Source organism: Quercus lobata, chromosome 9 (assembly GCF_001633185.2).
Source record: "Quercus lobata isolate SW786 chromosome 9, ValleyOak3.0 Primary Assembly, whole genome shotgun sequence".
Classification (NCBI taxonomy): Eukaryota; Viridiplantae; Streptophyta; class Magnoliopsida; order Fagales; family Fagaceae; genus Quercus; species Quercus lobata.
In genome coordinates, this window is record NC_044912.1 from 29,305,175 (window position 1) to 29,325,905 (window position 20,731).

At 42.6% G+C, this 20,731-nt stretch overlaps 1 protein-coding gene across 1 annotated transcript in view; it reads left to right on the top strand.

The window, feature by feature from the left end:
• The first annotated feature begins 6,895 nt into the window (after positions 1–6,895).
• LOC115961538 (putative F-box protein PP2-B12) overlaps positions 6,896–20,731 on the top strand; it is a 46,457-nt gene continuing 32,621 nt past the window's right edge. The window contains exons 1-2 of the mRNA XM_031080510.1: positions 6,896–7,258; positions 8,571–8,692. Of these exons, the coding sequence (XP_030936370.1) occupies positions 6,938–7,258; positions 8,571–8,692 (443 nt within the window). The 5' untranslated portion in view covers positions 6,896–6,937. The remainder of the gene's footprint in view (positions 7,259–8,570; positions 8,693–20,731) is intronic.

Sequence of the window (20,731 nt, forward strand, 5' to 3'; positions counted from 1 at the left end):
CAGCTGCTCGGATAATGCAAAGATGAGAGCAATTTGGAAAATGGTTTGGAGGTTGGATTGTCCAAACAAAATAAAACATTTCATGTGGAGGGCTTGCAAGAATATTCTACCCACTAGGAATAGGCTAAAGGGGAAGGGAATTAGTTGTGAGGATTGCTGTGCTTTGTGTGGGTGTAGTGAGACATCGGGGCATATCCTATGGGACTGCAAATTAGCCAAGGAAGTTTGGTGTGGATCAAAAATCAAACTCCCTGCTCTGCCTGAACCGGTGCCTGAGTTTTTGAATCTTGTGTGGGAGGTTATGGATTCTCATCCAAATACAAATTGGGTGCTTTTTGCTGTGACAGCGTGGAGTTTGTGGAATAATAGAAATACGGTGATTCATGGTGGACTAAGCAAAGGGCAGGAGGGGCTAATCAAGTCGGTGGCAGCGTATATTGAAGAGACTAAAGGAGAGAAAACATCACAAAGGAGAGCTCATCAAAGTGCTGCACAAATGTGGAATCCACCAAAGCAAGGTTGGTATAAAGTCAACACGGATGGGGCAGTATTCAGGGAGACAGGAAACTGCGGCATTGGTGTGGTGGTCAGGAATGAAAAGGGCCAAATCATGGGAGCTCTGTGCAAAAGACTGGAGTTGCCTTTGGGAGCACTGGAGGTAGAGGCAAAAGCTGTGGAGGAAGGGGTCCAATTTGCAAGGGACCTTAGCCTGGGTCGGATAGTTATTGAGTGTGATTCTCAGGTTGTGGTCAACTCATTTTACAAGCAAGGTCCGGTGCAAAGTAACATCCAGAAAGTGATTGAAGGCACAAGTCTAGGACTGCGCTGTTTTAATGCGTGGGAGGTGGCTCACACACGTAGAGGCAGTAACTCAGCAGCGCATATTATGGCAAGATATGCCAAGTTTGTAAACGAATGTGATATATGGGTGGAAGATACCCCACCTATGATTGTTAATCAAGTGCTAAATGATGTAAGCCGTTTGGCTTCTATTTCAGTTTAATGAATTTATAAGTTGAAGATCAAAAAAAAAAACTTAAACCACTTAATATATTTTTGTACATACTTAGTGTGTGTATATATATATATATATAATACAAAAGGCCATTCAATTATTTATAATCTTTACAATTCTTATTCAAAGGTATTATAAAATAATATGTTTATTAAATACTCTTCTATTAATTATAAAAAAGAAGGTTGCTTCAAATAATAATTAACCATTAAAACACATAGTTTAATTATAAAGTTGAGTCAGGGTGTTACACCCAATTCTTAATGGGTAGAAGGTAATTGGGTAGGGTTGGGATATTACCCATTATTACACATTTAACTAATTAGATTTAATGCAAACACAACTCAACCAAATTATTGTAGGTCAACCCACCCAATTACCCAATAATCAAAATTACCAAATTGCCCCTAAAGCTTGAAAATGACCAAATTATTCCTAAAATCCTCTAAAATTGCCAAAATGCACTCTAAACCTAAAAAAATGACCAAAATACCCCTGAAATCTAAAAATTACCAAAATATCCTTGAAACATAAAAAATGACTGAAACACCCTCGAAAACTAAAAATTACCAACATATCCCATAAACCTAAAAAATGACCGAAAGACCATCGAAACCTAAAAATTACCAAAATACCCTTTAAACCTATAAAATGACCAAAATACCCTTGAAACATAAAAAATTATTGAAATACCCCTTGAAACCTAAAAATAACTAAAATACCCCCCCCATAAACTTAAAATTACCGAAATACCCTCTAAACCTAAAAATGACCAAAATACCCCTGGAACTTAAAAATTACCAAACCCCCCTCCCCCCCACCCGGGGAAACATAAAAAAAAAAAAAATGATTGAAACACTCACAAAACTTAAAAATAACCAAAATATCCCTGAAACCTAAAAAATGACCAAAATACCCCCGAAAACTAAAAATTACCAAAATAACCCCTAAACCTAAAATATGACTGAAAGACCAATGAAACCTAAAAAATGACCAAAATACCCCCGAAAACTAAGTTATGCTTGGTAACAGTTTTTGTTTTCTATTTTCATAAACTTGTTTTTGGGAATATAAATGAAAAACAATTTTCTTGTATTTTTGAAATAAAAAACATGTTTGGTTAGTTGAAATTAAAAAGATAGTTTTTTGAAGAAAAAAATAGGAAATATTAAAATATGTTGTTATTAAGATTTGAACTCTAATGCTAACTCATTAAATGAGTTAGATTCATTAAATTAAATGCGTGTTTTCATTGACTTTTGAAAATTAGAAACTGAAAACAGCTTTTTGCATGTTTTCAATTTTCTTCACAAATTAAGTTTTGAGAACAGTTTTTGTTTTCTATCCATTTTAGGTTGCCAAGCAAGTTTTTTAGTTTCAAAAATAGAAAATTATTTTTGAAAACAGAAAATTAGGGGAAAAAGTAGTTACCAAACATTCCCTAAAAATTACCAAAATTACCCCTAAACCTAAAAAATGACCGAAAGATCCTCGGAACCTAAAAATTACCAAAATACCATCAAACCTAAAAAATGACCGAAATACCCCCCGAAAAAAAAAATTATCTAAATACTCATTGAAACATAAAAATAACCAAAATACCCCCCCCCATAAACTTAAAATTACCAAAATACCCTCTAAACCTAAAAATGACCGAAATACCCCTGAAACATAAAAATTACCAAAATACCCTCTAAACCTAAAAAATGACCGAAATACCCCTGAAACATAAAAATTACCAAACCCCCCCCCCCCAAAAAAACATTAAAAAAATTATCGAAACACCCATGAAACATAAAAACGACCAAAATACCCCTGAAACCTAAAAATAACCAAAATACCCTTGAAAACTAAAAATTACCAAAATAACCCCTAAACCTAAAAAATGACCGAAAGACCACTGAAACCTAAAAAATGACCAAATATCCCCAAAACCTAAAGATTACCAAAATACGCTCGAAACCTAAAAAACGGCCGAAATACCCCCGAAACATAAAAAATTACCGGAATACCCCCTAAAACCTAAAAATGACCAAAATACCCCACATAAACTTAAAATTACCAAAATATCCTCTAAACCTAAAAAGTGACTAAAATTCCCCCCCAAAACCTTAAAATTACCAAAATACCCCCTAAACATATAAAATGACAAGAATACCCCCATAACATTGAAATACCAAAATAACTCCAAGATCTATAAAATTACTGTGGGGCCAAAGAATTTGACAACCCTGACCCACTTTATACTGAGCCCAAGACAAGTATCGAGGAGGGAGAAACGGCCGAGGACGGACAAAGAAAGCCCAAATGGCCCAGAAGCGTTGCCGAGGATGATCTTGCTTTCGGCACCCCAAATCCCAAGGGGAGAGAACAGCACACCGGCAAAGGCAGCCTCCCAAAGCGCCCCCAGGAGAAGGGTAAGTACAATAGGATACATATTGGCGTATGGTGCAGGAGTAATCCAAGGAGAAATTGTCACCTCCACATTAAATGCACCCAACTAACGTTCTGGCCGCATTAATGAGGAAATGACCCCTGAACAGTGCGGCCTTGGTTGCCGCAACTCACAGAGGGTTTGGGAAGGTGGCTGATGGGACGAGCACTCGAGTAGTGACCTGCATAATCAACAAGTGGAGGGTCAAGATCGATTGGAAAGAAGTATATAATGTGAGAGACCCTCCAGGAATGGGGGATCGCGAGAAAAGAGCAGGAGGAAAGAAAAAGGAGGAAGTTGTGGCAGTCTGCATGATCTTGAAAACCTCTGTAACCTAGTATTGAAAGAAGAAGAAGAAGAATACTAAGTTCCTCAAATGAAACGCCCAAGGATAAAATTCCATACTTTAACCCATTTCCTTGTTACTCAGCCCACACACAACCATGTCTAGTGATTGTGATTCGGACTAAGACCTAGTTCTTAAACCCATTCTCTAAAAATTTATTGTATTGGGCTAGTTGGGCTTGAGACCTTTCGTCCAATAGAAGGAGCGCTCGAACCCGGTCCCTACAATTACCAAAATAATCCCAAAATATAAAAATTACCAAAATACCCCGAAAACCTTAAAAATGACAAAAATGCCCTTGTAATCTAAAAAATTGACTGAAATACCCTTAGAATCTAAAAAATTACCAAAATAACCCCGAAACCTAAAAAATTACCAAAATTCCCTCAAAACCTAGAAAATGACTAAAATATTCTTAGAACCTTTAATCTTGACAAAAATACCCTCGAAACATCCAAAATACCCCAAACCTCTATTTTTGTAATTTAAGAGATTACAAATGTATTTTGGTCATCTTACATGTTTAGGGGTATTTTAGTCACTTTAAAGTTTTCAAGGGTGTTTTGGTCATTTTAGATATTTTATGGGGTATTTGGTTGTTTTAGAGGTTTAGGGCTATTTTGGTCGATTTATAGGTTTCGAGGTATTTTTGGTAATTTTAGAGGTTTGGGGTTATTTTTGGTCATTTAGAGGTTTTGCACGTATTTGGTCATTTTATAGGTTTAGGGCTTATTTTGGTCATTTTACAGGTTTTAGGGGCATTTTTGTCATTTTATATATTTTGGGGGGTATTTTGGTCATTTTGTAGGTTTTAGGGGTATTTTGGTCATTTTCAAGTTTACGGGGTATTTCAGTCAATTTTTAAGTTTCAGGGGGTATTTTGGTAATTTTCAAGTTTCAGGGGGTGTTTTAGTAAGTTTTTAGGTTTTAGTGATATTTTGGTCATTTTTTAGGTTTAGGGGTTATTTTGGTCATTTTTAAGGTTTTGGGGGTATTTTGGTAATTTTCAAGTTTCAGGGGTATTTGAGTCAAATTTTAGGTTTCGAAAGTATTTCGATCATTTTTTAGATTTTTGGGGTATTTTGGTAATTTTTGGGTTTCGGGGGTATTTTGGACATTTTTTAGGTTTCGTGGGTATTTAGTCATTTTTTAGGTTTAGGGGGTATTTTGGTAATTTTAAGTGGTTTTTGAGCATATTTGGTGATTTTGGGGTATTTTGGTCATTTTAGAGATTTCATGGGTATTTTGCTCATTTTAGAGATTTTGAAATATTTTGGTCATTTAGTGGTTTTCGAGCATAGCTGGTGATTTTAGAGATATCAAGGGTATTTTGGCCATTTTAGAGATTTCATGGGTATTCTGCTCATTTTAGAGATTTTGACGATATTTTGGTCTTTTTAGTGGTTTTTGAGCATATTTGGTGATTTTATAAAAATTGGGTTTGGGTAGGGTATTGATATCTATGGGTAGGGATGGCCATACCCATTAGGTAATGGATATCCCACCCTACCCGATCCAAATGTTCCGGGTAATACCCGATTTTTTATGGGTAAAGATAATTGGGTAGGGTTTGGATATTACCCGAATTTTGCGGGTAGGGTATGGATATTACCCAAACCCGACCCGTACAAAAAAAAAAAACCTAAATTTCTTTCTCTTAAAGCTCTCTGCGGCTCTGCCTCTCCTCAAACACACAAACACAATCAGATCAAACCCATTCCAAAAAAAAAAAAAAAAAAACCTCGATCACCCAAATCAACAGTCATGAGAGAGAACATGATTAGAGAGAGAGAATGTAATCAAAGAGAGAGAAGGTCAGTCTTCAAAATCGTGAGAGAGAACAGGATCGGAGCTTTCTGTGATGTACATGAGCAGCGAGAGAAGGTGATTGGAGTGGGTCATGGTCGATCAAACTCAACTTAGCTTTCTCCATTACGCAAGCTTGCTGTGAAGCCGTTGTTGATGGCGATTACAGTTTCGGCATTTGGTTCTTAAGACACAAAGCCATGGTGTTGAGAAAGAGACACATCTGGTTCTCTGCTCCGTATTTCACAGAAAGCAATTGGTGAAATCACAAGGCTTCCAAAAGAGAGAGAGAGAGCTGAGAAACGAAGCTATGGAGAAAGGGAGAACATTTGGTTTACTTGGCTAGTCTTGTTGAGCAAGCTGAGTGAGATACAATGGTATCTTCTTCTTCTTCTTCTTCTACTTTTTTTTTTTTTTTTTTTTTTCAGCAAAAATTTGATAATATGTATATTCGTGATTTTTTATTTATTTTAAAAATCAAATTTTTTTGCTTTATTGATTGGTAGGTCTGTAGGTGTATGATATTCTATGCATTTTTTTTTAAATGGGTTTTGAGTAGGGTATGGATATCCATGGATAATAGATCCGGGTAAGGATCGGGTATGGATATTAATGGGTATTGGTATTCGGTATCCATGGACAAATATTTTGGGTAGGGTATGGGTATACCCGATCCATACCCTACCCATGGCCATCCCTATCTATGGGTAAACAAACTGGGTAACAATTGGATATGGATACTAATTGAGTACTGTAATTGGGTATCTATGGATAAATTAATTGGGTTGGGTATGGATATACCCTACTTATACCTTACCCATGACCATCCCTAAATGTGATCCGTGAATAGTATGAAAAAGTATAGTGAGATCCATAAATAGTAACATAAATAAACTGAATAATAAAATAAATTAGCAAATATAATTTTTGCCAAACACACGGTATTGCTACCATGCCCCTCAAGTACACTTAATAATTTTTTACATTTTGACATGTACAAGTTATATTAACAAGGAGGTAAAAAAAATCATCCACATTTTAAAATAGGATTAGGTGAAATCATTATAAATACTTCTCTATATAATAATTAATATATATATATTTTTAGATGATTAATATAATTTTTTTTTTAATGTGTGTGCTTACAATATTTGCAAAATTTATAAATAAAAAATAAAAAACTATGCGAAAGCATAGGTCAACGATTAGTATTTAAAAAAAAAAATGAACAAAAACTAACCATTAAACAATAAGCAATTATTAAAGCCAAAGAAAGAAGAGAAAGTGGGAGCATGTCAGAGTGCAAGAAAGAGAGACAAACACAGGAGAGAAGAAAATGATGGAAAAAGAGAGAGAAGGAAAAAGAAATGGTCCACCCTTCATTGCAGACATATCAGTATTACCAGAGGGATGCATATCGGACATAGTTTCACTTTCATTGACGACTCCTAAGGATGCTTGCAGAGTGTGTGCGGTTTCTCCTATATTCCGTGCGGCTGCAGAGTCCAACGCTGTCTGGGAGAGGTTCTTGCCGTCCGATTATCAAGCCATCATTGCTCGATCATCATCATCATCGGATTCCTTGAATTTGTGTTCTAAGAAAAAGATCTACCTGAGTCTCTCCGATAATCCCATCCTAATTGACGACTCTAAAAAGGTGCTACTATCGATCCCTTAATAATTAATTACTATGTTATAAACTGTCCTCCTAGGTGCGGTTTAGATTGCGCGTCTGCGTATGGTGTCTGGCGTTTTGCCCTTTTTTTTTTTTTTTTTTTTTTTTTTTCAAACCGCTTATGATGACTTCCAGAGAGATAAAATTTAAACCGTGTATGTACTGTTTACATACTGAATATATACTGTTTAAATATTTAAAAATATTAATAATAAGTACACTATTTACACGTGTTTTTAATTTTACGGACCCCTAGATTTCACTTCTACAACTATTAATTATTTATTTATTTGGTTTGAATTCTAGAATATGAAGGTTCCGTTTGGTTATAATTAAAAATTGAAAAATATTATAGCAAAATAATTTTTAAACGTGTGAATAGTATTGTGGGACCTATTTTTAATGAAAAAGTGGTTGATAAGTGTAGTTTATGAGATTCATAAACATTGCATAAGAATACTATTCACATAAGAGAAGTAAAAAAGTTACGGCTGAGAGAAAAAAAAAAAATCTGAAACACAAACGTGCGATTTGCACCTCCCAAACGCACTAATTCTGTTTCTGAATTCGCTGAATGAAAAGAAGCAAAGGGGTCATTTCTTGAATGTTGATCCTAATTGTGTGGATGGCAGAGATCTCAGAATTCGGTCTTGTGCATTAATGTGTATGTGATATTTATAGGCAAGTTTGCACTCCATGAGAATAGACACAACCTGTATAAACAGACACGTATCAATACCAAGAGTTATAACCTTATTAGGGTGTGATCACCCGTCAAAACCACGCACTAACATTGAAAATATGATATGGTTAGTTCTTTATCAAATCATAAGGGTAATGCTAAAACTACAACAAATTTTTTAGTGTGTTAGCTTTTGAGCTTTCTATATATCATTATCCTACGTTTTGTGAGGCTCTGCTTCACATACTTATTGCATCTATGCTAGCCCCCCTGAAATTCAGTAGTTAATCTTCTATTCTTCGTATGGCTAACAGCTTTGAAAATAATAACCTGGTAGCTCTGATTTACCTGGGAGCAGCAACATTGGGTGGATTGGTTTCACTATGGACTCTTGAAATTGCTTTTTGGTTTTAATTAGTTATATGATCATGCATGAATTTAGTTATAGCGCCATCTGCGAATGGAAAAACAGAACAAACACACACACAGAAGGAGCTTCTATCTCTGTGTACAAATTGTGAACGATTTGGTTGTTCGTATGCTTGTGGCCAGTGAAAGCAGCAGCATGCTGAATAGAACCATATTTGTACTGATCTTCTGTCTTTCTAGCAGAGCATTTTCTTGGACAAATCAAGTGGTAAGAAATCTTACCTACTTGCTGCAAGGGAGCTGTGCATTATATGGAGTGGCTCTCCTCAGTATTGGAACTGGATTTCTCTACCTGAAGAATCCAGGTCTGTCCCTACTCTATTTAGTACTTCTTTTTTCATTTTAGGCTTTTCATCCAGTTTTTAATTATGTGCATGCAAAAATCAAACAGGTTCCCAGAGGTAGCTGAACTTTTAAAAGTGTGTTGGCTTGATATCTTTGGCAAGATGAGCACTTCAATGCTGTCTCCAAATACAAACTATGCTGCTTACCTTGTGTACAAGTTGACAGAGGAAGCCTATGGATTTGATCACCTTCCTCCAACGGTTTCACTTGGAACTACTGAAGGAGGTGAAGTTTGTAGGCAAACTGTTTTTTTGGTTCAGCCTGCTGTGGAGCCAAACCAGCAAGACCAGATTGTACCGCCACAGCAGCCGCAACACACTTCGCATCCAAGTCAGAGAAAAGATGGATGGTTAGAGATTAAGTTGGGTGAGTATTTCAATGAGGAAGGAAATGATTATGAACTGCAGATTAGACTTTTGGAGGGAGAATCTCGTCAGTGGAAGAGCGGCCTCATTGTTGAAGGGATGGAGATCAGGCCAACAAAGGGTTAATAAAATTTGTACTTTAATAAGTACTGTAAATAAAGGTAAAGTTAGTTGAAATAATACAATGAGACTCATAAATAGTACCAAAAAGTGCAATAAGCTCATAAATAGTAGCAAAAATAAACTGAATAGTGAAATAATTTATAATTTTAATCCAGGTCCAAATGCACACTAAGTAGCATTAATGAGATTTGTGTTTTATCAGCATTAAGTGGCATTGATGTACTATCATACTTATATTGTGTTAATATTTTGCTTTATTGACAAAATTTTGAACATTAGAAGTTTACTTGTAATATCATTTTTTTACCCATAATGAAATGATGAGAAGGGTAGTGAAGTATGCAGCTTTGAAAAGCCAAAAAGAGGTCCATTCTGGAGAGAACATCCGAGAACACAGATAAAGCAAAATCAAGTCATGGGACTAGCCAACCCATTATTACTTATTATTATTATTTCAGGAGTTGGCCTAGCAAATTAAATGGTTTGAATGGGTTTGGTTTTGACCTAATCGTGTTAGGGTTAGAAATGCATAGTCTGAGGTTAAATTACAAATTACACCTTCTAATTTTATTCAAAATTAGGCTGGTGTTCAGTGATTACTCATGGGAATTTTCATTTACCTGGGTTTGTGTTTGGTTTGCTCATGGGAATTTTTATTGATCTATGTTGGAGTTTGGAAGTTTAGGTTGGGATTTTGTTTGATCAAGAGATCTAAAATTGGGGAAGCCAAAAGATAGGTCTGAAATTTGGATTTTTCTTTGAAACACAAACACAAGTTAACTAATACATATATATAACTAGTAAAAAGTTGTTTGTTTGTCAAGAGGGGCAAATAACATTTTACTACATTTATTAATAGTTTACTACTAATACTTAGAGAATTTTTTATAAGATCCCCAGGGGAGGGACAGGGAAGCTAAATAGTTTACTACTACCCCCACCCCCCCCCCCCTCTCCCGGCGGCCCCCTCTCTCGCACCGACTAACCAGATAGCAGAATAAGCGGATTCCAAACAGATCCTAAAGTTTAAGAAGCTACTCGAAATGTTGTTGACCTTTTAAGAAAGCCAAATTCAATGCCACTTGTTGTAAATATAAATACTTAAGACAACACAGATAAAACAAATCAAAGCATGTGTATGTGTGGGAACCAGGAATGAAGCTGTTGGGTCTTAACTCTCTTGGGCTCACAATTTATTTGTAGTGCGCTTGAAAATTTCCTACTCTGGGTCGTTCTCGGCCGAGAGACTCAAAGCAACACTCAGTTTCTTCTTCTCACTTGACTGTTTTCTTTCTATTTTTCTGAACCCCCTTTTCCTTCCAAACTTCTGCTATTTATAGCCAAGGTTAGTGGTGATATTACGATTTCAGCCTCTGTTAGTGCTATTGAAGGTCCAGTATTATCTGATTTAAGTGGATTTTTAGGTGAGAGTGGGGTGCAACAATTATGGCCTTGGAACTTGGTTCCAGCTTAGTTGATAGTGCTCGGTAATGCAGTTTACAGAGCATATCATGATTTACCCGGACACGGTTAATACGCTTGTTCAGGAAAGTTTATGCCGAGCACACATCAGAATTCAATGCCCAAAATTGGTTTTTGCGCTAAGGCAGATCCAAGAAGGGCTTAGGGCAATGGGGCTATTCCCGTTGGGCCTGGGCCCAAGGGCCTATATGAGTCTTGGGATCTCGGTGCCGTACATTAGGCCCCCCCTTGATTCATACCCGGTTGCCGGGAAGAATTAAGAAGTTGGCCGAGCCTTTTGACCTCGGAGACTTTTATGGCCTGGGAATCGTGGTTATGGTTCCTAATTAATGCTCATCTCAACAGATGCGCCGTTTCGCGGCGCCAGGTACAGTTGTCATTATTGCCTGACGCTTCGTGAACCGGAGCGGCGCGCGTACTGGTTACGTTTGGCATCCGCAGGGTCATTCGTAAATCGTGCCCATTTACTGCTTGATTAAACGCTTCTTTGCCCCCCCCCCTTTCTGACTCTATAAATAGTTCCCCATAGAACATTCTCTCATTTTTCCTCCATCTCTGATATTTCACGCTTACTCTCTACCGACCAACTCTTTGTGTGCTTACTCTCCTGCCCAGTGTTCTTTTCCTCCTTAGAACCCAAAGTAAGTTTTTCTTCCTTTTTCTATTCCTTCAGCTTATTTCTTCAAGTTCCCTTTCATAGCATTAGGTGTTATAGATGGGTTACTCTTACCTTCTAGAGTCCCCGGATGCCTTGGCCACCTTTAGGAACACATTTAGTATTCCCGATGACGTGGATGTGGCTTACTGCCACGAGAGTGATATTGCTCTCCACCGAGGATTTGATACAGCCTTTTTTCCTCTAATGGCAATCTTAGAAGGCGGGGTTAGGTTCCCCGTGGATCCCCTTTTGACTGATACACTTAGGTACTACGGGCTGTGTCCCGACCAGCTGCCCCCCAACTTTTACCGGGTAGTTAGCTGTGTCAGTAGGTTGAACCATACTTTTAATTTACAGTTAAATTACCATGACATTAAGCATATGTATAGACTCTGTGGGAACAAAGCTACCAACTATTACCTAAAGGCACGAGATAATCGGGTACGGCTGATATCATGCCTGCCTGATTCGAACAGGAACTTCGCCGGGGAGTTCGTTCAAGTGCGCGGCAATTGGTTTGCCGGGGACGTCCCTTACCCCCTTTCACAGCGTGAAGTGGGTTTGTACCAATCCCTTGATCTAACTGTTTTCCTCCGCTTTTCCTTTTCTTTTAATGGAATAAATCTTTATAATCAGATACTGATATGACACCTGTTTTTTTGCAGACGGCAAAGTGTTTGTTCCGGACATTAGAACCGTCCACGCCAAGGATTTGAACTTCATCCTTCGCTCCGAGATATACGTGCATTGGGACGGACAACTCCGAGCTTCGCACCTAATCCTCGGGATAGAGCCAGTTTACTCCACATGGCAGAATTTTAAGCAGGCACTTCTGGTTGACAATCCCCTGCTGTCATACATAGACGTCCAGTACGCGAATTTCCTACCGCCGACGCTTACAACCGGGGAGGCGAGAGATTTTGGACGGCGCTTCACCTACTCGGACGAGCTAGCCCCATTGCGAGACGAGTCCGCGGAACGGGTGTCTCGGCGCCTTAGGGAGTTAGCCCACGAAGCTGTCCAACAAGAGGGCCTTGTTCAAGAGCAGCCGCAGCCCGAGAATCCCCCGGCCGAGACTTAGCAACCTGTGGTTGAAGCAGCTGCCCTGTCGGTTGAAGCTATCCATCCCGGCGGAAGGATGGTGTCAAGGAAAGTCATGACCATTGACCGTTTCGTGCCCGGTGCACGACAGCCCAACCAGCCCCCACCTTCTCAGGGCCGGGGCCAGGGGCCTCAACCTCCACCCTCTTCTCAGGCTGGATGGGCCCGTAAGAAACAGAAGGTAACCGATCAACCTTCCACGGGCCCGGGGGATGCCGCCATCCAGACTCCTCCCCAACCAACAGGGGGAATCATTATCCGTGAGCCGCCAACCTAGGCTGGTACGAGGGTTGCGTCCTCCTCCCAAGTGGCTCCAGCGTGGAAGCCCAAGTTCTTATTGGACGGCAAGCCGCTGCCTTCAACCGCCTGTGTTCGGATGTGGGAGAAGGGCAAGGGTGGCCGTATTGCCCAAACTTTGGCCAAAGGTCTTCTTTTTCCCGAGGATGTGCATGCCTTTGAGGAGGGATCTGAGGAGTCTGTGGGGCGCCGGTTAGAGTGGCACACCATTGCGATAATTACTTAGTTTATTCATTTTTTCCCATACATTCACTTCTGCTTCTTTATTAACTTTTGTGCTTGCAAGGCTGCCCAACTGGCTCACATAGAAGCCAGCCGGACACGGGATCTCGCCGAGGAAGTCGAGCGCGAAAAGGGAATGCGGGAGTCAGCGGCCAAAACGGTGAAGGAAAAGCTCAAGGTAGCTGAGTCCGCCGAGAAGAAGGCTGCTGCCGCGGAGAAGAACAGGGCATTGGCCGAAAAGAGGTGTGCGGAGCTCTTGGCCAAGTAGAATGAGACGGAGGTCAAGTTAGCTGAAGCCATCAGCCTCAATACTGCCAACGCCGAGGAGTTAGCTGACCTTAGGGCAGCCTTGGCGGCCGCAGAGCAAAAATGGTATAACGAAGGCTTCACTGATGCCAAGAAGTCTGCAGAACCGGTAGTGGCTCAGGCTCGGAACCTGGGTTTTGAGGTCGGGTGGTTCGCCTCTCTCCAAGCACTGGGTGTTCCCGAGGATTCGCACCTGAGAGACCCCGGCCAAATTCCCTTTCCGAGCCCTGTTGCTGCCGTCCAGGACACCCCGGCTGCTATTGACGAGGAGGAAATGGCAAGCATGAGGGAGCTGGTTGAACAAATTGACGCTCATGCCGAGCTAAAGGACATGGAAGCCATCAGCATCCCAACTGTGTAGGAGCTTCTCGGTGAAGACTCGCGTTTCCCCCTGACCGACCAGCCAGAAGCGATGGACCCGGCCCGACCCTACCCTCCAGCTGATTTTCTTTTTACAGTCCCTTTAAGCTTTTCCTTATTTTTATCGCATTTTCAAACTATTGGTTTATTTGCCTATGTCACCGGGATGTGGTGAACGAATAATTACCTTTATTTGTTTGATTGGTAAACTGTTTTAACCTGTTGAATGAATTTCTATCTATCTGTATGTTTGCTTGGATCATGCTAGTGTTTTGGCCATTTAATGGAATGATACCCCCAAAACCTATTGCGCGGTGCTTTGGAGAATCCGAGAGCGCCAATGGTTTTAGCGTTTGTAAAGAGTTAGGGTTCCCGTATGTTCGGTGATTGTGATTCTATCGAGGGTGATGTTCTGGTTTTTTTATCTTTTTATTCTTTGATGGTGATAAGGCTTTCACTCGCTCGGCGAATTGAGATTAACCGAATGCTAGGTTTCTGTCCTTGGTGTTTTTAGTGATAAGGTTTCAACCTGCCCGGCGATTTTAGTCGAGCCGAGGGCCAGGTCCCTGTCCTTTGAGAGATTAGTTATAAGGTTTCCACCTGATCGGCGATTTTAATCGAGCCGAGGACCAGATTTCTGTCCTTAGAGATTTTAGTTATAAGGTTTCCACCTGATCGGCGATTTTGATCGAGCCGAGGATCAGGTTTCTGTCCTTAGAAATATTAGTTATAAGGTTTCCACCTGATCGGCGATTTTGATCGAGCCGAGGACCAGGTTTCTGTCCTTTGAAATATTAGTTATAAGGTTTCCACCTGCTCGGCGATTTTGATTGAGCCGAGGACCAGGTTTCTGTCCTTACAGATATTATTTGCAATTCTCTTGGTGTGCAGTCACGGAACCAAAAACAGCATATACAAATAAGTTCATCATAATCTTGATTTTAGCGAAATACAAGTTCTGGCTTACACGGATGATCATGCGTAGAATTTCTTTAAGTTGTTGGTGTTCCACGGCCGGGGAAGCGGTCTCTCGTCGAGGTCTTCCAAGTAGTAGGGCCCTGCACCCGCGATGGCTGTAACTCTGTATGGTCCCTCCCAGGTTTGAGCAAGCTTCCCTGCAGCTATGTCTCTCATGTTTCCCACAACCTTTCTTAGCACTAGTTCTCCGGCACTGAATTCCCTCCCCTTTACATTTCGGTTGTATCTTTGGGCTAGTTTCTGCTGATATTCGGCGAGCCGTATGGTCGCGGCCTCCCTGCATTCTTCTAGCCAATCCAAACGCTCCATCATCAGGTCGCCGTTCTGGACGGGGTCAAACCCTGCGACCCGTGCGCTGCATAAGCTCACCTCGGTTGGTATCACTGCCTCTGCTCCGTACGTCAAAGAAAACGGGGTCTCCCCCGTGGATCTTCTGGGGGTCGTGCAGTAAGCCCACAATACACTGGGTAGCTCTTCCATTCAAAATAGTCTTGTTCACTGCCTCAGCTTGGCCGTTGCTTTGTGGGTAAGCCGGGGTTGAATACTTGTTCCTGATACTGAGTTCGCTGCAGAAGGTACGAAAAGCTTTGCTGTCGAACTGTAGCCTATTGTCTGTTACTAGCAAATTTGGCACCCCAAACCTTGTGACTATGTTTTTCCATACAAACTTTTTCACGTCAGTATCCTGGATATTGGCCAAGGCCTCAGCTTCCACCCATTTTGTGAAGTAATCTACAGCCACCAACACAAAACGGCAGTTCCCCGTTGCTCGGGGGAATGGTCCGAGGATGTCAAGCCCCCATTGTGCGAACGGCCACGGGCTGATCACGGGATTTAGACGACCCGCAGGCTGATGGATCAAAGGGGCGTGCTTTTGACACTGTTCGCAGCTCCGAACATATTCAGCGGCATCCCTCTGCATCTGCGGCCACCAAAACCCCTGGGTCATTGCTCTGTGTGCTAAAGATCATCCCCCAACATGGCCGCCACACACCCCCTTATGTAGCTCAGTCAGAAGCTCTCTGACTTTCTCGGGATGTAAGCATAAAAGGTAAGGGCCTGCAAAGGACCTTCGGTACAATTTGTGGTCCGAAGACAGCCAGTACCGGGGAGCTACCCGATGAATCTTATTGGCCTCGTCTTCATCCTCCGGCACTTTATCCTCGGCGAGGAAATCTATGATCGGGTTCATCCAACACGGATTAGCCACTGCTACCTGCGCCACCTCTACTCTTGCCTGGTCGGGGATACTCTTCACACTGATACTTGGCTCCCTTATAAGTTCTATTGTGACTAGTCGTGACGTGTCTTCGGTAGCCGATGAGGCTAACGTGGCAAGTGAGTTAGCGTGTTTGTTTTGTGATCTAGCTACCTGGGACACCTTTACTGTTCCGAATTGACCAATAATCTGCTTGGCCGCACTCAGATAAGCTTTCATTCGAGAGTCCCGAGCCTCGAAGTCTCCCGTGATCTGATAAACAACCAGCCGAGAGTCCGAGTAAATCTCAACATCTTTCGCGCCCATATGCAATATGGCCCTCAGACCGACCAGTAGGGCCTCATACTCGGCTTCATTGTTTGAGGCTTTGAATCCCAATCTGAAGAAATGTTCCAATCGTATGCCCTCAGGGGTGATTATGACGATACCAACCTCGGCCCCCAGAGCGTTTGAAGCGCCATCCACAAATACCCTCCACGGGCGAATTTCTGCACTACAGATTACCTTGCCGTCGTTCTTGGGTGTGAATTCTGCGATGGAATCCGCGAGAACCTGTCCCTTCACCGAGCTTCTAGGTCGGTATCTTATGTCAGACGATCCCAACCGAGTCCCCCATTTGGCATGTACCAGGGCTAAAACTAACTTCTCCAAAGGCAGGTACCTTGTCTCGGCATCTACCAAGATTTTGCTTATGTAATATACTGGCATTTGTACTCTTTGGTCCCTTAGTAACATAGCACTTACGGCATGCTCGGCGACTGAGAGGTACATAAACAAATCCTCCCCGGGCTCCGGGGCCGTCAACCTTGGCGCCTTTGCCAAGTATTCCTTCAGCTCTCGAAAAGCCTCATCACATCCCTCGTCCCAACGAAACCCCTTCCACTTCTTTAGAAGTTGATAAAACGGCCGGCAGCGATCGGCAAACTTGGAGATGAATCGGTTCAGAGCGGCTAACATTCCAGTGAGCACTTGCACCTCCTTAGGATTGCTTGGTGGCTTGAGGTGGTTCACGGCCTCTATTTGGTCGGGGTTAGCCTCTATTCCCCGAGTAGAGATCAGATAACCCAGGAACTTGCCAGCCCCCACTCCGAAAGTGCACTTCTCAGCATTCAGGCGCAATTTGTGCCGCCGTAGTATCTCGAATACTCCCCGGAGGTCTTCCGTATGCTGTGACTCTTTTCTGCTTTTTACCACCATGTCGTCAATATAAACTTCAACCGTGCATCCAATTTTTTCTCGGAACATTCTCGTCATCATTCGCTGGTACGTGGCTCCGGCGTTCTTCAATCCAAACGGCATGACCTCGTAGTGATAGTTTGCATTCGGGGATATAAATGCTGTCTTTTCTCGGTCCTCGGGCGCCAAGGCAATCTGGTGGTAGCCCTGGAAGGCATCCAGGAAGCTCATCCTCGGGTGCCCATACATGGCGTCTACTAGTTGATCAATCTTGGGCATTGGGAATGGGTCCTTGGGACACGCCCTGTTCAAGTCTGTGAAGTCCACACAAACTCTCCATTTGCCGTTCTTCTTCTTCACTACGACAGTGTTTGCTAGCCATCTCGGGAAGAATATTTCTTTTATGACTCCGGCCTCCTTCAGCCGCTAGACCTCCAGGTTTACTGCGTCGACGTGTTCTTTTGATGCTCTTCTCGATTTCTGCTTCTTCGGGGGAAATGATGGGTCCACGTTGAGTTTGTGGACAATGAACTCGGGATCTACGCTGGGCATTTCATATGGGTTCCATGCGAAAACATCTACGTTCTGCAAAAGGAATAAACAAAATCTCTACCATTTCCCGGTCATTCATGCTCGTACCTATTTGGAAATACCTGTCAGTATTTGGAAGAATTCTAACCTTCAATACCTCCTCGGCCACGTCCGCCCCCGTTTCCCCTCGGGGCTTCTGTAATTGCTATGAAGTTTCTTTCTCGGCATGTTCAGCTTGCCCGAGCTGTTCATTTTTCCATCTGACCGCGACGACAAGACACTGCCTCACCACTTGTTGGTTCCCCCTCACCTCGGCAACTCCATACTCAGTGAGAAATTTTACCTTCACATGGAGGGTGGACAGAACAGCCTTCATGGCGTGAATCCACGGCCTTCCCAGAATTGCAGTGTACGGTGAGAATGATCGGACTACTATGAAGGTAACTATAACTCCCTTGCCTTCCATGTCCACCGTGAGAGAGATTTGTCCCTCGGGAATTACGACTCTCCCGTCAAATGAGACCAGCGGCGTGTCATATTTCGCCAAATCCTGGGTCTTCAATCTGAGCCCTTCGAAGAGGTCCGGGTACATGACGTCAGCCCCGCTCCCTTGGTCGATCATTACCCTCTTCACCAGGAACCCGCCTATCCGAGCTGTTACCACCAAAGTATCGTCATGAGGTTGGACCGTTCCTTCCAAATCGTCCTCTCCGAACGAGATGGTCAGCTGTTCAACTTTCTACTTCTTCTCGGCTGAATCTCCTCTAGTGCAAGCCACTGTTAATACCCTTTTTGCTGCTGCCGTTCCTCTTGGTGCAGCATGGATGACTTCGATTACCCCCAGTGGAGGCGGGAGGGGGTTCCTTTTCTGTTGGACGCCCTGTCCGGCTTCTCGGTTAGTGGAGTCTACTACAAACTTTCAGGTACTCTGCCTTTACTAGCTGCCCGAGATGATCTTTTAATACCCGACACTGCTCGGTGGTGTGTCCTTTGTCTCTGTGATATGTGCAGTATAGGTTTTGGTTCCTCCGAGACGGGTCACCCCCCATTTTGTTTGGCCACCTGAAGAATGACTCGTTCTTGATCCGCTCCAAGATTTTGTGCATAGGTTCTTTAAACGCCACATTAACCCCTTCGACTTGCACCTCTGGTTCCTGCATTCTGAAGTCTTTTTTGGGTTTTGTCAGTACAATGACTTGCCGAGATCTCCCAATTAATGGAGCTTTCCCCCTGCTCTGCAGCCGGTCGTCCTCCAGGCGTTTGTACTCCTCTATGCGTCTCATCAGTTGCCTCATATCCTCGGGGGGTCTCTTCATCAACGACTCCCGTAATTCAGAGTCTTCGGGGAGCCCCATCCTGAAGGTGCTTGCCGTGATTTTTTCATTCCCTCCACCAATCTCGTTGTAGAGTTCCCAGTATCGGCTGACATAACTCCGAAGGGTTTCTCCGACCCTCATCTTCATGGAAAGTAACGCATCAACCGGCTGTTGCACTCGGCTGCATGTCACGAATCTACTGCCGAACTCTTAAATTAGCTCGGCGAAGCTATGTATGGAGCCTTTCAGTAACCCATTGAACCATCTCAGGGCCGTTGAGCAGAGGCTTGAGGGGAATACCTTACACATCAATGCATCATTGTGTGCATGCAAAGACATCATGTGGATGTAATGACTGACATGCTCCACGGGGTCTGTCTTCCCCTCGTAGGAATTGAATGGCGGTCGCGTGAATCTGCTCGGCATAGGGGCCCGTTCAATTTCATCGGAGAACGGCAATCGGGCAGCCATCCGTAAGGCTCGGCTCATGGCGTCCATGGCGGCATTGTGGTGCTACCGTTCCTCCGGCGATTCTGACCCTCGGTCACCGTATCCATGAGACTGTGAACGGTCCCGCTGACGACGTGGCTCCCGGGAGTGCCGGTGTGACTCTTGAGAGCGTGATCGGTCTCGGAATCGTTGCGTACCAGATCGACTGGAGCCCTCCTCGCCCCGATTTCTCCTTTGCTGGGGGTTGCGATTCCTTTCTTGGCCCCGACCCCTTGCTTCTGGCTCCAAATCCATTACCAATCTGCGCAGCTGCTCCAACTCCCGGTCTCTATCATCATACTGCCGATGCACCGAGACGCCTGAAACCGTTCGGTGTGTCTGGGCCGACCCTTCTCCCAATCCGGACTTTTCCTCTCCTCTAGGGTGCCCCCTATCTTCCCGCCGTTTCTGCCTTCTCTCCCTCCACGTCGATCTCTGAGAAGATCCTATGGAACTGCTCGGTGCGTGCCCTCCTGAATGCTCCTCCGACATTTCCCTTGTTTGAGTCTCGGTCGAACCACAGCTTCGTAGGAGAGCCCCGCGGTGGGCGCCAATTGTGGGAACCAGGAATGAGGCTGTTGGGCCTTAACTCTCTTGGGCTCACAATTTATTTGTAGTGGACTTGAGGATTTCCTACTCTGGGTCGTTCTCGGCAGAGAGACTCAAATCAACACTCAGTTTCTTCTTCTCACTTGATTGTTTTCTCTCTATTTTTCTAAATCTCCTCTTCCTTCCAAACTTCTGCTATTTATAGCCAAGGTTAGTGGTGAGATTATGATTTCAGCATCTGTTAGTGCTATTGAAGGTCCAGTATTATCTGATTTAAGTGGATTTTTAGGTGAGAGGGGGGTGCAACAATTATGACCTTGGAACTTGGTTCCAGCTTAGTTGATAGTGCTCGGTAATGCAGTTTACCGAGCATATCATGATTTACCTGGACACGGTTAATACGCTTGTTCGGGAAAACTTATGCCGAGCACACATCAGAATTCAAGGCCCAAAATTGGTTTTTGCGCTAAGGCAGATCCAAGAAGGGCTTAGGGCAATGGGGCTGTTCCCGTTGGGCCTGGGCCCAAGGGCCTATATGGGTCTTGAGATCTCGATGTCGTACAGTATGAAAAAGAAAATGCAAATTTTAATTTTCTATTACAATAATAACAACTCACACAAATAATTCAATAAAGGGGAAAATACCATTTTGGTTCCTAAACTTTTACAAAAAGTTGTTTTTCATCCCTAAGTTTTAAAAAGTTCTTTTTTCTTCCTTAAACTTTGTAAAGAGTTTTTCAATAGTTTAGAGACAAAAATAAGGATGAAAAAAGAACTTTTTCAATAGTTTAGAAATGAAAAACAAACTTTTAGTAAAGTTTAAGGAT